Here is a 15,327-nt window from a genome sequence, read left to right on the forward strand (position 1 = left end):
GAGAAAAACGATTACCGGTAAGCAATGTTGTTTTTTTTTTTTTTTTCCCTGTGTAATCTAATTGCAGTTGCCTGCCTGCCAGCATGTGTGTCAGGCTCACAGAAAAACAACAATTTTGACTGTGAATAAATAGCAGTCAGTTGCACACACGTGTTTGTGTGTTTAAGGCCCAGCTGCAAGCCCATAGTGTCACTTCAGCGCCATTCATACCTGGTGTCACATTCGATTACATTTAATGAAAAACAACAATTTTGACTGTGAATAAATAGCAGTCAGTTACACACACGTGTTTGTGTGTTTAAGGCCCAGCTGAAAGTCCATAGTGTCACTTCAGCGCCATTCATATCTGGTGTCACATTCGATTACATTTAATGAAAAACAACAATTTTGACTGTGAATAAATAGCAGTCAGTTACACACACGTGTTTGTGTGTTTAAGGCCCAGCTGAAAGTCCATAGTGTCACTTCAGCTCAATTCATTTCTGGTGTCACAGTAGCTTGCACGCATAGTACAACTTAACTAATCAAAACAAACAAAAAAAAAACAGGCAGATGCAGGCCACCCCGCAGGGGCCGTCGTGGTGCTGTGATTCCCTTTGGCCCTAGAATAATGCCCAGTGTTCAGAGGCCACGTATCCTGAACTCGAAAAGTACTGAGGACATAGTTGACTGGCTAACACAGGACACCCAATCTTCTACAGCTTCCGCTCGGAACCTTGACGTACCATCCTCCTCCAGCTCAGCTTCAGGCACCTCTCAAGTTACCACTCGCCCGCCTGCCGCCACCACCAACACTAGCACCACACCCGCTTCATTTGATCTGTCAGAGGAGTTATTTACACATCAGTTGGAAGAAATGAGTGATGTGCAACCATTATTGCCAGAGGATGTAGATAACAGGGATATGTCTGTCAGGCAGCATTACACACATGGACGTACGGTGTGATGATGATGATGTTGTACCCGCTGCTGCTTCCTTTGCTGAGTTATCAGATACAAGTGAAGCGGTTGATGATGACGATGTGTCCGTGGATGTCACGTGGGTGCCCGCTCGAAGAGAAGAACAGGGGGAAAGTTCAGATGGAGAAACAGAGCGGAGGAGGAGACGAGTTGGAAGCAGGGGGAGGTTGTCGCAAGGAGCTAGTGGCACAGTCAGACAGCATGCATCAGCACCCGGGGTCAGCCAGACAGCACGCCAATCAACGCATGCTGTTGCCACCACCAGAATGCCGTCATTGCAGACCTCAGCAGTGTGGCATTTTTTTTGTGTGTCTGCCTCTGACAACAGAGATACCATTTGCAACCTGTGCCAAAAGAAACTAAGTAGTGGGAAGTCCAACACCCACCTAGGTACAACTGCTTTGCGAAGGCAAATGATCGCACATCGCAAACGCCTATGGGATCAACACATGAGTACAAGCAGCACACAAACTCAAAGCCGCCATCCTCCTCCTGGTCCAGCATCTTCAGCCACGTCAACCACTGCTGTCCTCCTTGCCCCCTCTCAACCATCCGCCACTCCGTCTCTCGCCTTGAGCAGTTCCTGCTCATCTGCCCACAGTCAGGTGTCTGTCAAGGACATGTTTGAGGGTAAGAAGCCAATGTCACAAAGTCACCCCCTTGCCCGGCGTCTGACAGCTGGTTTGTCTGAACTCTTAGCCCTCCAGCTTTTACCATACAAGCTGGTGGAGTCTGAGGCGTTCAAAAAATTAGTAGCTATTGGGACACCGCAGTGGAAGGTACCCGGCCGAAATTTCTTTTCACAAAAGGCAATCCCCAACCTGTACTCGATTGTGCAAAAGGAAGTAATGGCATGTCTGGCACACAGTGTTGGGGCAAGGGTCCATCTGACCACTGATACCTGGTCTGCAAAGCACGGTCAGGGCAGGTATATCACACTGCGCATTGGGTAAACCTGCTGACGGCTGCCAAGCATGGAATGCGTGGCTCTGCAGAGGAGTTGGTGACACCGCCACGACTTGCAGGCAGGCCTGCTGCCACCTCCTCTATTCCTCCTACTCCATCGACTTCGCAAACCTCCTCGGCTGAGTCCTCTTCTGCTGCTGCGTCTTGCTCCACATCAACTGCACCCCCAGGGGCTATTCCACATCCCGGATACGACAGTGTCACGCCGTCTTGGGGTTGACTTGCCTGAAAGCAGAGAGTCACACCAGACCAGCACTCCTGAACGCACAGGTGGATCAGTGGCTGACTCCGCACCAACTGGAGATCGGCAAATTGGTGTGTGACAACGAAAGCAATTTGTTGACGGCATTGAATTTGGGCAAGTTGACACATGTGCAGTGCATGGCACATGTGTTGAATCTGATTGTACAACGCTTTGTGCATAAGTACCCAGGCTTACAGGACGTCCTCAAGCAGGCCAGGAAGGTGTGTGGCCATTTCAGGCTTTCCTACATGGCCATGGCGCACTTTTCAGATATTCAGCAGTGAAAAAACATGCCAGCGAGGCGCTTGATTTGCGACAGCCCGACACGTTGTAATTCAACACTCCTAATGTTCGACCGCCTGCTCCAACAAGAAAAAGCCGTCAACGAGTATTTGTATGACCAGGGTGCTAGGACAGCCTCTGCGGAGCTGGGTATTTTTTTTGCCATGTTACTGGACGCTCATGCGCAATGCCTGTAGGCTCATGCGTCCTTTTGATGAGGTGACAAACCTAGTCAGTCGCACCGAAGGCACCATCAGCGACATCATCCCATTTGTTTTCTTCCTGGAGCGTGCCCTGCGAAGAGTGCTGGATCAGGCCGTAGATGAGCGTGAAGAGGAAGAGTTGTGGTCACCATCACCACCAGAAACAGCCTTATCAGCATCGCTTGCTGGACCTGTGGCAACGCTGGAAGAGGAGTCTGAGGAAGAGGAGTCAGGGGAGGAATGTGGCTTTGAGGAGGAGGAAGACCAACCACAGCAGGCATCCCAGGGTGCTCGTTGTCACCTATCTGGTACCCGTGGTGTTGTACATGGCTGGGGGGACGAACAGACCTTCAATGACATCAGTGAGGACGAGGAACGGGACATGAATAGCTCGGCATCCAACCTTGTGCAAATGGGGTCTTTCATGCTGTCATGCCTGTTGAGGGACCCTCGTATAAAAAGGATGAAGAACGACCTGTACTGGGTGGCCACGCTATTAGAACCCCGGTATAAGCAGAAAGTGGCTGAAATGTTACCGAATTACCGCAAGTCGGAAAGGATGCAGCAGTTACAAAACCAGTTAAAAAGTATGCTTTACACAGCATATAAGGGTGATGTCACAGCACAACGGGAATCTAACAGGGGAAGAGGTGAAAGTAATCCTCCGCCTACCATGACCACGCCGGCAAGGACAGGACGCTTTACAGACGTGTTGTTGATGGAGGACATGCAGAGCTTTTTAAGTCCTATGCATCGCCACAGCCCTTCGGGGTCCACCCTCAGAGAACGACTCGACCGACAGGTAGCAGACTACCTCGCCTTAACTGCAGATATCGACACTCTGAGGAGCGATGAACCCCTTGACTACTGGGTGTGCAGGCTTGACCTGTGGCCTGAGCTATCCCAATTTGCGATAGGACACTTGAAGCGGGGCAGGCCAGAAGTTCTGTCAGAAAGGACCTTCAGTTCAGCAGGAGGTATTGTCACTGAGAAGAGAAGTCACCTAGGTCAAAAAAGTCTAGATTACCTCACCTTTATTAAGATGAATGAGGGATGGATCTCGAAGGGACTGACAGTGGGCGATACATTCGACTAAAAAAGGCCTGATGAGATGAGCTGCCTTGGGCTAAAAATGGTCCACACGCTGCTGTATTTTATCTCTGAATGCCGGATGACTTGCGTGACTTATCCGCCACCAACTAGGGTTCAAGCCGCAATGTTTTAGGGCACTTTCTGCCTGGGAAACATCAATTTTTCTGGCCTCTGGTGCTGCACTGTGGCTTCAAAAACCAAACAAAAAAAAAGGCACATACATGTGTCAATTCCCCTTCGTGATCGTTACCTTGTTGTGGTGAAGGGGCTTGCGTATCACAATGAAGCGACCACCTCTATGAGTGTGTTGGCACACCCCAGATGATAAGGTCGTTGCTTCATTGTGAACAGACCAAAAGCGATCGGCTGGATAAATTTGCATAGAAAAAACATAAATTTTCTTTGTGATCATCTAAGGTGATCATTAAAGCCTACTAGGCCAACAATGGGCCCACACTGCAGAATCATTGTTTTCTGGGTCACTTAACTGTCACTGAACTACCTCAGCACGACCATAGGCTTTGAAAAACCCCAATCGCCTGCAATCTCCCAAACGTGCGCACGAGTACAGTCATAACTACACCAAGCTTAAAGTATAGAGGTATAAAATTGATGTCATGAGTGTGTCAACTATTGACAACTCTTTGCGGTTGTCTAAAATCTATTCCATACACGTCCCCTGATAGGGGACGTAACAGGGATTAAATTGATAAGAATAGTACTACTTAACACACCACTCATATCTGGTGTCACATTAGATTGCACGTGCAGTGCCCCAAATTTGAAGTAGGAGGACCGACCAAGCATCTTTTTCAATCTCCCGGTTCCTAAAATCGATTCCATATACACGTCCCCTGATAGGGGACGTAACAGGGATTAAACTGATAAGACTAGTACTACTTAACACACCACTCATATCTGGTGGCACAGCACATTGCACGCGCAGTGCCCCAAATTGGAAGGAAGAGGACCAACCAAGCATCTTTTTCCATCTCCCAGTTGCTAAAATCTATTCCATACACGTCCCCTAATAGGGGACGTAACGGGGATTAAACTGATAGGAATAGTACTACTTAACACACCTTATAATAACGCAGAGAGAGGCAAAGCAGAGAGAGGAGTCTGAAGAAGAGGAGTCAGAGGAGGAAGGTGGCTTTGAGAAGGGGGAAGACCAAACACGACAGGTGTCCCAGGGGGCTTGTCACCTTTCGGGGACCCTTGGTGTTGTACGTGGCTGGGTGGAGGAAGAGACCTTCAATGACATCAGTGAGGACAAGGAACGGGACATGGCTAGCTTGGTATCCAACCTTGTGCAAATGGGGAGTTTGCGGTTGTGCAAAAGGACTGTTTGCGGTTGTTTGCGGTGCGTTAAACAGGGAGTTTGGTCTGTCACTGTGAAGCGGGCGTAACCGTTACACTACCTGATCAATACAACATCATACCTGATGTTTTAAAGCATGTTATTCCAATCAATTTAGGAATGTTAGGTGATTTATGCCCTTTATGGATTAAAACCCGACTCTGCGTCAACTACGTAATTTTCCATGGGAGTTTTGCCATGGATCCCCCTCCGGCATGCCACAGTCCAGGTGTTAGTCCCCTTGAAACAACTTTTCCATCACTATTGTGGCCAGAAAGAGTCCCTGTGGGTTTTAAAATTCACCTGCCTATTGAAGTCAATGGTGATTCGCCCGTTCGCGAACATTTGCGAAAATTCGCGACATCTCTATTAATAAGTGATACATTTATAACTTGGCACAACCCCTTTAATAGAATAAAGATTAAAATTCTGATGCATGTTTTCTTTTTTTACAGCTTTAGTGAAATTACAGGATATAAAAGGTACCTGTGCTGGGTTTTCACATTTTGTGCAGCCTGCCTGTTTACCACCAACCAACAAAAGTACTACAAGTGCACAACATTGTGAAGTGATTGGTTGGGGCCATCAGTACCAGGGTAAGGAGATCACTGATGTGGTGGTCATAAATCAAATCATGAATTTACAGAATCGTGCATGTGTTTTAAGCTTGTGACTTCTTTTGTATCTGCAGGAGCAGATCATTATGCATATTTTCTACAGGAGGCACATGTGCCAATCATCCCTAATTCAGAATGTCAGTCTCCCATTGTCCATGGTAATAATATTTTACCTGGAATGATGTGTGCCGGCTTCTTAGAAGGGGATGTTGATGCATGCCAGGTGAGTGAAGGTATAATCTTTCCATTAGTCTATGGTAAAGCTAGGTTATTAATGTTTATGTGGGGTTTAAAATGTTTGATTCAGGAACATTATAATTTGAATAATATCGCAAACTTGCCGCTAGGCATGCTGGTACTGTTAAAGAACACACAGTGGCTAGCACTGTTATAAGGACACCAGTTTTTACTGTTATGGGAGCTTTGCTAGCATTGTGGTTTTGGAGGCATTGTGGCTGTCAGTGGCTGTCAGTTATGGAAGGCATAGTGGCTGACAAAAATGGGGGGTTGTGGCTGACACTAATTGTGGAGGGGGCCGCTCCATCTGGCACTAATGAGGGAACAGGGCCTAGCAGTGAAGGAGCTGTTGACCGCATTAGTGGGTGGAATGTGGCAGGTAATTTTTATGGACGTTGTGGAAATTACTGTTGTGTCTGTCATTGCTATAAGTGGCAGTGTGGTTGTCCTCCTATGAGGAAGAAATTTTAGACACATTCGTATGTGGTACAAAAAAAAAACCACAGGACCTTACTAAATATAGAAGTCATCACAATTTATGCTAAACAAATAAATAGATAGATAGATAGATAGATATGCAGCCAGCCAGTAGCGCAGGGGCAACACGTGAGGTGCACGGTGAACCGATGAGGGGCCAAATACTATAACACACAGGTCATCAGTTTACTCACGGTTAGCAGAAAGCCTCCCTGGGCTGGCAGCACAGTGTTGAGGTGGACAGCACGAAATCCTCCGGGGCACGCTCTGTGTAGGGTAGCATCAGCCAAGATGGTGGTTGAGGTGCCCTTGATGTTAGGGGTGCTTAGGGTTCTTGTTGCGGCTGAGTCCCTTGATGGTTTTTGTCGTGACGCCAGTACCGTTAATGGTGGTACAACCAACAGTGGTAATTATGAGGTAGACAGTGGTGAAATGCAACTCACAACTTTTACTTTAGATGTCTTTGGTTGCAGCAGTACAAAAATGCAGTTTCTTGATGGTACAGAGTTGATTCTGCAAATCCACTGTTTATAGGCTTTTCAGGTTTTTAGTTTTGGGAGCAGTTGGTTAGGTGTACCTGGTTCCTTTTTGATGTGTGGGATCCTATTCCTTGTCTTTCCCTACAAGCTGAATATTTAGACAGGAAAACTCAACTGTCTCTCAGAAGTTTGGTGTGGCTGCCAGAAGCTATAAATCCTCCACCATGCAAAGGTGTCTGTGGCCCTCAATAATGGCTCTTATCACCGATGATTCCTTAGGAAAGCTTGTTTCTTTTCCAGGGAGGCAAACTCTCTCCTACTGGTCAGGGATGCAAGTAGATAGTCCGGCCACAGAAGGAAACCGCTCTTCTGCGCCTCACATCTGAGTATCACCTCCTAGCGAAGTTGGCTCCACTCACTAATCTGTCACGGCTGAGGATGGGGAAAACCCTCAGCCGTGCGATGACAGAGGATGGTAGTCACGTCTTGGCCGGTATATATAAGACCTAAGTTATATCCCCATCTAGTGGTGGGATGTACAAATTTCACCTAATCTGCCTGGTAACAGGGATTTTGCAGATACATACACACAAAATCATACATTACAACATAGTACTGTTGACAAGGTAAAGCAGTGCCCACACACACGTAGTGGGACACTGCATACCCCCATGGTAAAATGTAAGTTGCCCTCGACGTTGGTATTGTCTGAAGCTGTGGATCTCTAAGCCGTGTCCTGAAATACACCAAATACACTCCACCAAATATGCACATGTGAATATAGACATTGCAATGCATTATCATGACTCTTCAATAACCTCCTGTAAATAAAGGGTTATGCACAAAAATACATTCTAGGCAAATATATAAAATATATCACATACATTTTCTCTTTATGGTAGATGTGTTACGGCCAAAAAGAAATGGTTATAAGAGAATGATCTCACATAAGGGCTGTAAAATCCATGATATGGTTCAGAAGATAAAGTCCATACCTAAAATGGGGTATAAAACATGCATAAAAACATTTTAAAGTGCAAAAATTTTGTTGTAGAACAGTTAAAAACAGAAAAGTCTTTCTGGGTATTTCGCTTTAAACGTTGCGTTAATACAGTCCCTTGATAACCTGGAAATGGGGTAAAAAGGGGTTAACATGGTAAAACACAATTGTTGTGCAAAATCCTTGAAATAGGTGGAGTCCTTGCAAAAGAACTTAGAGAGGGGCTCAAAAGCAAAAACAAGAAGAGAAGTCCTCTCTCTGGTCACGGGATTTGATCTGTCGGTTGATTTCTGTGTTTAAGAACCAGCAGGCTCCTCTCCATAGTGAGGAATAGTAAACCCCTGACATTGCTGTACAACCAGTTGTTGCAATAGCATAGCACAGTCCTCTGTGGCTGTAGTGAGGTTTTGAGGCTCAGGCTTCCTCCTTCTAACCCTTTCCCTTTGGGGTTTAGGTTTGGTGTCAGGATCTCTGGTGACAATGGCGGGTTGCCAAAGGATGTTAGTTCCTGCAAAACCAGTGGCGTATTGGTTCTATGTAGTACTGGGTGGTATATACTTGGCATCAGGCTGCACGGGGGCAGTAGGAAGTTTCTTTTCTGACTCTTCCTCAGAGTCTTGAGTAAGCTCCTGGGGCTCTGTAGGTTGTCCTGGCCTGCGGACTGCAGTGGCATAGGGTCCACGGGTACCCTCAGCAGGGGTGAACTCGACCACTTCTCCAATATATAGGCTATGTAGCCAAGGGGGAAGTTCTTTCCTTTTTACGGACTGGCGGTTAACATAGTACTCATGATCTGTTGACAAATCGCGGATGAATCCAAATCCCCGCTGCTTGCAAAAATCCAGCACTCGGCCCAGTTTGCGTACTGGTACCGGGAAATCCTCTACCGGTGCCTCCAACAGTTTGCGGGTTAGTCCCTCATTATAATGCTTGCAGACATGATTGCGCGGCAGTCGGGCAGACTTTATTTCTGCAGACAATTTTGTCCAAAGCGCGGTATGTTCGGTATGGTGGGAACATCTTCAGACTGACCGGACCTTTCGGTTATTTTCAGAGACTGGGGTCACGACGTCGCGGGTGTATGCTGACCTGCACTACTCTTTGCAGACTCAGAGCCGCGGTCTCCACTACGCTCCCTCCAGTGACGGTCCCACAACTCCTGCACACGAACCTGTAGCTCCGGAGTCATATCTGTGGGGGTCTAAGTCTGGGCGGTGACCGATTTCCGTCCGGATTCATTTTCAGGTGCAGAGCTCTCTTGTTTCTCGGCCATGCTGCTCCGGCACTTTGCTTCTCTCCCTCTGCAGCAATCAGCGTCTGCTTCTAACGTGCGCACGCAAGTCACGCTCTTCCAAAGTTCTAGGCCCGCCTCTCAGGTCTGTTTGAATGACAGCAGCGGTGCAACCATTATCCACCACACGAGGGGCGGTCTCAGCGAGTCGGGCTTTCGGCACAATACCGGTCAGTACTTTAATTGGGTTCGGTTGTTTGGTGACACAATACTGGGGCAGTCTTTTGTGTATAAAGATGTCCATAGGCGTCAGCGCTTTGGTCCCAACATTTAACAGGTAGGCACATTGATATTCCACACATACAGTACAGACCAAAAGTTTGGACACACCTTCTCATTCAAAGAGTTTTCTTTATTTTCATGACTATGAAAATTGTAGATTCACACTGAAGGCATCAAAACTATGAATTAACACATGTGGAATTATATACATAACAAACAAGTGTGAAACAACTGAAAATATGTCATATTCTAGGTTCTTCAAAGTAGCCACCTTTTTCTTTGATTACTGCTTTGCACACTCTTGGCATTCTCTTGATGAGCTTCAAGAGGTACTCCCCTGAAATGGTTTTCACTTCATAGGTGTGCCCTGTCAGGTTTAATAAGTGGGATTTCTTGCCTTATAAATGGGGTTGGGACCATCAGTGGCGTTGAGGAGAAGTCAGGTGGATACACAGCTGATAGTCCTACTGAATAGACTGTTAGAATTTGTATTATGGCAAGAAAAAAGCAGCTAAGTAAAGAAAAACAAGGGGCCATCATTACTTTAAGAAATGAAGGTCAGTCAGTCAGCCGAAAAATTGGGAAAACTTTGAAAGTAAGGGCTTTTTGACCATGAAGGAGAGTGATGGGGTGCTGCGCCAGATGACCTGGCCTCCACAGTCACCGGACCTGAACCCAATTGAGATGGTTTGGGGTGAGCTGGACTGCAGAGTGAAGGCAAAAGGGCCAACAAGTGCTAAGCATCTCTGGGAACTCCTTCAAGACTGTTGAAAGACCATTTCAGGGGACTACCTCTTGAAGCTCATCAAGAGAATGCCAAGAGTGTGCAAAGCAGTAATCAAAGCAAAAGGTGGCTACTTTGAAGAACCTAGAAAATTACATATTTTCAGTTGTTTTACACTTGTTTATTATGTATATAATTCCACATGTGTTAATTCATAGTTTTGATGCCTTCATAGTCATGAAAATAAAGAAAAATCTTTGAATGAGAAGGTGTGTCCAAACTTTTGGTCTGTACTGTAGTTCCACCCATTTTGTTTCTATGGGAGAATTCTTCATAGGGCAAAGAAGGCGGTGCTGCGTTTGCATACAGGGCTGGCCTTTTATAAACAGTCAAGGTAGGATGGGCTTTGAACAGACAATTTTGCATAAGTGGGCGGCACAATATTTTCCCGCTCTTCAGGGGGTGTCGTTAACTTGTCCACAGTGATGGCGCAGTATTATTTTTCAAATCAAAGCTCCGGCGGCCATCTTAATTGCATAGAAACAGTCTATTCACTAACAGCAAGCAGTTATAGTGACACACAAATGTTGGATTTTCTCACTTTTAACACTGCGGTTTTGATGCTGGGCACTAGTATAGCACCTCCATATACTTTTCAAGCAGTTCAAACAGTTCTGTAGCCCAAAACAGCGCACAATAAGCAAATGTCTCTCAATCAGATAAAGGGGCTTATTCACATGCGACAGTCTCTCAAATATGGCCAGTGGCGACTCTAGGAACAATATATAGGGGGGGCACAAAGATACCACAGTCAAAAATGGGGGGGCAAAAACAAATTAAGTATATATAAATAAGATTACAAAATACCAGAGAATTGCGGTATGCAGGGATACATTTATACTAAAACTATTTACTTTCAAAAGAAGCCATTCAGTCGTCTGCTGTGCCGTCCTCTGCTTGCTTCTGCGGATTCTTTCCCCTTCTTTCTGTCTCATCAGTGCGCAAGCGCACTGTTATGGTGGATCTGTGGAAGACACACTGTTATGGGGGCATCTGTGGATGACACTGTTATTATGCCTCTTATTAGCCCCCATTATGCCTCTCATCACTCCCATATCAGCCCCCATGCCTCTCATTAGCACCCATATCAGCCCTTATGCCTCATTAGCCCCATATGCTGCCTCTCATCATTAGCCCCCATATGCTGCCTCTCATTAGCCCCATATGCCTCTCATCATTAGCCCCCATATGCCTCTCATCATTAGCCCCCATATGCCTCTCATCATTAGCCCCATATGCCTCTCATCATTAGCCCCCCAAATGCCTCTCATCATTAGCCCCCCAAATGCCTCTCATCATTAGCCCCCCAAATGCCTCTCATCATTAGCCCCCCAAATGCCTCTCATCATTAGCCCCCCTTATGCCTCTCATCATTAGCCCCCCTTATGCCTCTCATCATTGGCCCCCCTTATGCCTCTCATCATTGGCCCCCCAAATGCCTCTCATCATTGGCCCCCCAAATGCCTCTCATCATTGGCCCCCCAAATGCCTCTCATCATTGGCCCCCCAAATGCCTCTCATCATTGGCCCCCCAAATGCCTCATCATTAGCCCCCCAAATGCCTCATCATTAGCCCCCCAAATGCCTCTCATCATTAGCCCCCCAAATGCCTCTCATCATTAGCCCCCCTTATGCCCCCAGCAGCCACATATTTTATAAAATAAAAAAACACTTACCTCTCCTGCTCCTGGACGCCACCTGCCTCTCCTCAGTCGACTGTGCTCTGAACTTGCGCGCACAGCCGACAGCCGAGGACCAGGAAGTGGTGAGTACAGAGCGTTCACCACTTCCTGGTCTCTCGGTTCTAATGAGCGCTTCCATAATGGAAGCGCTCATTAGTATTCACCGGGGGGGCAACCGGGGGGGCAAAGGACAACATAGGGGGGGTGATTGCCCCCCCTCGCCCCCCCCTAGCGACGCCACTAAATATGGCGCAGGGGTTAATATCCTGTTCGTGACGCCAATAAAAGTTATACAGCCAGCCAGTAGCGCTGGGGCAACAAGTGAGGTGCACGGTGAACCGATGAGGGGCCAAATAATATAACACACAGGTCATTAGTTTACTCACGGTTAGCAGAAAGCCTCCCTGGGCTGGCAGCACAGTGTTGAGGTAGACAGCACGAAATCCTCCGGGGCACGCTCTGTGTAGGGTAGCATCAGCCAAGATGGTGGTTGAGGTGCCCTTGATGTTAGGGGTGCTTAGGGTGCTTGTTGCGGCTGAGTCCCTTGATGCTTTTTGTCGTGACGCCAGTACCGTTAATGGTGGTACAACCAACAGTGGTAATAATGAGGTAGACAGTGGTGAAATGCAACTCACAACTTTTACTTTAGATGTCTTTGGTTGCAGCAGTACAAAAATGCAGTTTCTTGATAGTACAGAGTTGATTCTGCAAATCCACTGTTTATAGGCTTTTCAGGTTTTAAGTTTGGAGCAGTGGGTTAGGTGTACCTGGTTCCTTTTTGATGTGTGGGATCCTATTCCTTGTCTTTCCCTACAAGCTGAATATTTAGACAGGAAAACTCAACTGTCTCTCAGAAGTTTGGTGTGGCTGCCAGAAGCTATAAATCCTCCACCATGCAAAGGTGTCTGTGGCCCTCAATAATGGCTCTTATCACCGATGATTCCTTAGGAAAGCTTGTTTCTTTTCCAGGGAGGCAAACTCTTCTCCTACTGGTCAGGGATGCAAGTGGATAGTCCGGCCACAGAAGGAAAACGCGCCTCACATCTGAGTATCACCTCCTAGCGAAGTTGGCTCCACTCACTAATCTGTGTCATGAAGTCTTCACTCTACATTTTCTCCCACTAATCTGATCTGACTCCCTCAGATCTGCTCTCTTCTGAGCTACATTTTCAACAACCTGGTCTGAACTCATCTGTCTCACTAGGCCCGACCTAGGTATATATAAGACCTAAGTTGTGGGATGTATAAATTACACCTAATCTGCCTGGTAACAGGGATTTTGCAGATACATACACACAAAATCATACATTACAACATAGTACTATTGACAAGGTAAAAAGTGCTTTTAAGCAGTGCCCACACACACGTAGTGGGATGCTGCAGATAGTATATCAGATAAATCTGCCCAAATTCTTCTATTCAAGATACTTACCTTTAAATAATAATTTAGAATTAAATGCATATTTCCTTTGAAAATAAAGACCTCAGTTCTGGCCTACTGACACAGTAAAAAAAAAAGGAACATTGGATTTTTGAAAGGATTTACCTGATGCACGATGGAGAAGATACATGTTAGATGTGTTTGTATGGACAAACAGCCATTTGAGTGTTTCTGTATGATTAAAGGGGTTCTCCAGGAATTAAGAAAATGGAAATACATAAATATTACTTTATTATAACTGCATTCACAATTACCTTTCATTAGTTATAATGGCACATTTTGTCTAGGGAGCAATCAGGGGAAATAAAATGGCCACCATCCTACTAGTACACACAAAACCTGTCCTCATCACATAGCAGGACAGGTTACTTCACAACACTGAGGTAAAGAGCTGCCTCATCCTCCTCTCTGCTCTGCTTGTCAGGGGTTATGATCCTGAATACAGTTTAATATGATCTTTAGCTGAATCTCTGTAGCAATGGAGTTTATGAAGTACAGAAAGGAGGGTGTGGGTAATGAGCAGCAGCACTTGTATGCAGTCTCCATTACCACAGTCCCACATTAGCACAGTCTGTCCTGTCCATCCTCTCTGTACTTCATGTCTCCTCAGAAACTCCATTCCTACAGAGATGCGCGAGCTAGCGCATGCGCAGTTCGTTCTCTGAGGCTGATGCCAGCACAAGGAAGGAACACTATGCCGACTTTTCGCATGCACTAGCTCGCGCATCGCGAGATTACGGCGCTCTAGCTTTGTGTCTTTAGGGAGCAAGGAGGAGATCCGGAGGATGCAGGGTGGTGCTGGGCTCCTTCACAGTGGGCGTGGCTGGGCTCCGGAAACATTAGTAGCCTCATTTGCATATATATAAAATCATTTTTTTGACACAATAAAAGCACAGAGAGCTATGGGGAATGGATATTGCGGATGTGTTAGCGGCCATCTAGCAGCCCATGTCCTCAGCTCTATACCCAAAATCTAGGTGTCAGGTTCCCTTTAAGGATTTATCTTCAATAGCCTCCAGCCGAGACAGTCCATTAGACAGAGTACACCACTATTAACAGGACAGTTCCTCTTTCCTTATGTTGAAGTAAATGTCTTCCTTATGTTTGTATATCATGGGTTTATCACTAACTAGGAAACATATTTCCATTTTTTCTACAGGGGGATTCAGGAGGACCTCTGGTATGTCAAATAGATTCTAGAGTAAATGTATTTGGCATTGTAAGCTGGGGATCTGGCTGTGCGAAGGAGAATAAACCCGGGGTATATACCGATGTATCCAGGTACATAAACTGGATCTTAGCCAACATCAGCTGACGGGCATCTTATGTGCAGAAATCAGGCAAAATTGCAGGGTGCTTCTTTCACATAATTTGTATTCTGTGTTCAAAATTAGAAATCTTACAAGAAGTGTTTTGCGCTTTAAGATGTGTTCTCTAATAAACAAGGTGTGCAGTAGAAACAGATTGTGTTAGTGTCATTACTCAAGGACAGAACAAGAGAATAAGTAAATGCATATATCTTATGTGTTATAGTGCCTGTGCCCTTGACTATATACATATAGTGGGCGCATAAACTACAATGGCCTAAAGTTACACGTTAAAACATTTTTACTTGGACTATGTTCACATTGGCAGAGGCTTCATAGCATTTGTTGCAGATCCTTCCATTCCATTCTAACCCCCCTGGAGAGAAGTGGGCGAGTCCTACTTCCTGCAGGAAGGGTGGGTCTCAGTTTCTAGTTAGGTCTAGCTTACCTCCTTGCTAGGGGAAGGTGTGCAGGGCACATCTCTGCTGGACGTGTCCAAGCCAGCCAGAGCACCATCAGCTCTGCTGAGGTGGATGTTATTGTCCATCTTGGGACAAATGATCTGGCTTGCAATAGAGGTTTCAAAGGTGAAAGAAGCTTTTCATTCTCTGCAGTTTTGCCTGTGCATAACCTTCAGCATGACAGGAAGATGCGCATTAAGGAATTCAATGTATGGCTTGGTG

At 46.2% G+C, this 15,327-nt stretch overlaps 1 protein-coding gene across 1 annotated transcript in view; it reads left to right on the plus strand.

Moving 5' to 3' along the window:
* Positions 1-14,793, plus strand: part of F12 (coagulation factor XII) — a 131,730-nt gene extending 116,937 nt beyond the window's left edge. Inside the window, exons 12-14 of the mRNA XM_040405532.1 lie at positions 5,563-5,703; positions 5,799-5,947; positions 14,497-14,793. Coding sequence (XP_040261466.1) covers positions 5,563-5,703; positions 5,799-5,947; positions 14,497-14,652 — 446 coding nt within the window. The 3' untranslated portion in view covers positions 14,653-14,793. The remainder of the gene's footprint in view (positions 1-5,562; positions 5,704-5,798; positions 5,948-14,496) is intronic.
* Positions 14,794-15,327: the final 534 nt, after the last annotated feature.

The sequence above is a fragment of the Bufo bufo genome, chromosome 1 (assembly GCF_905171765.1).
Source record: "Bufo bufo chromosome 1, aBufBuf1.1, whole genome shotgun sequence".
NCBI classification, from domain to species: Eukaryota; Metazoa; Chordata; class Amphibia; order Anura; family Bufonidae; genus Bufo; species Bufo bufo.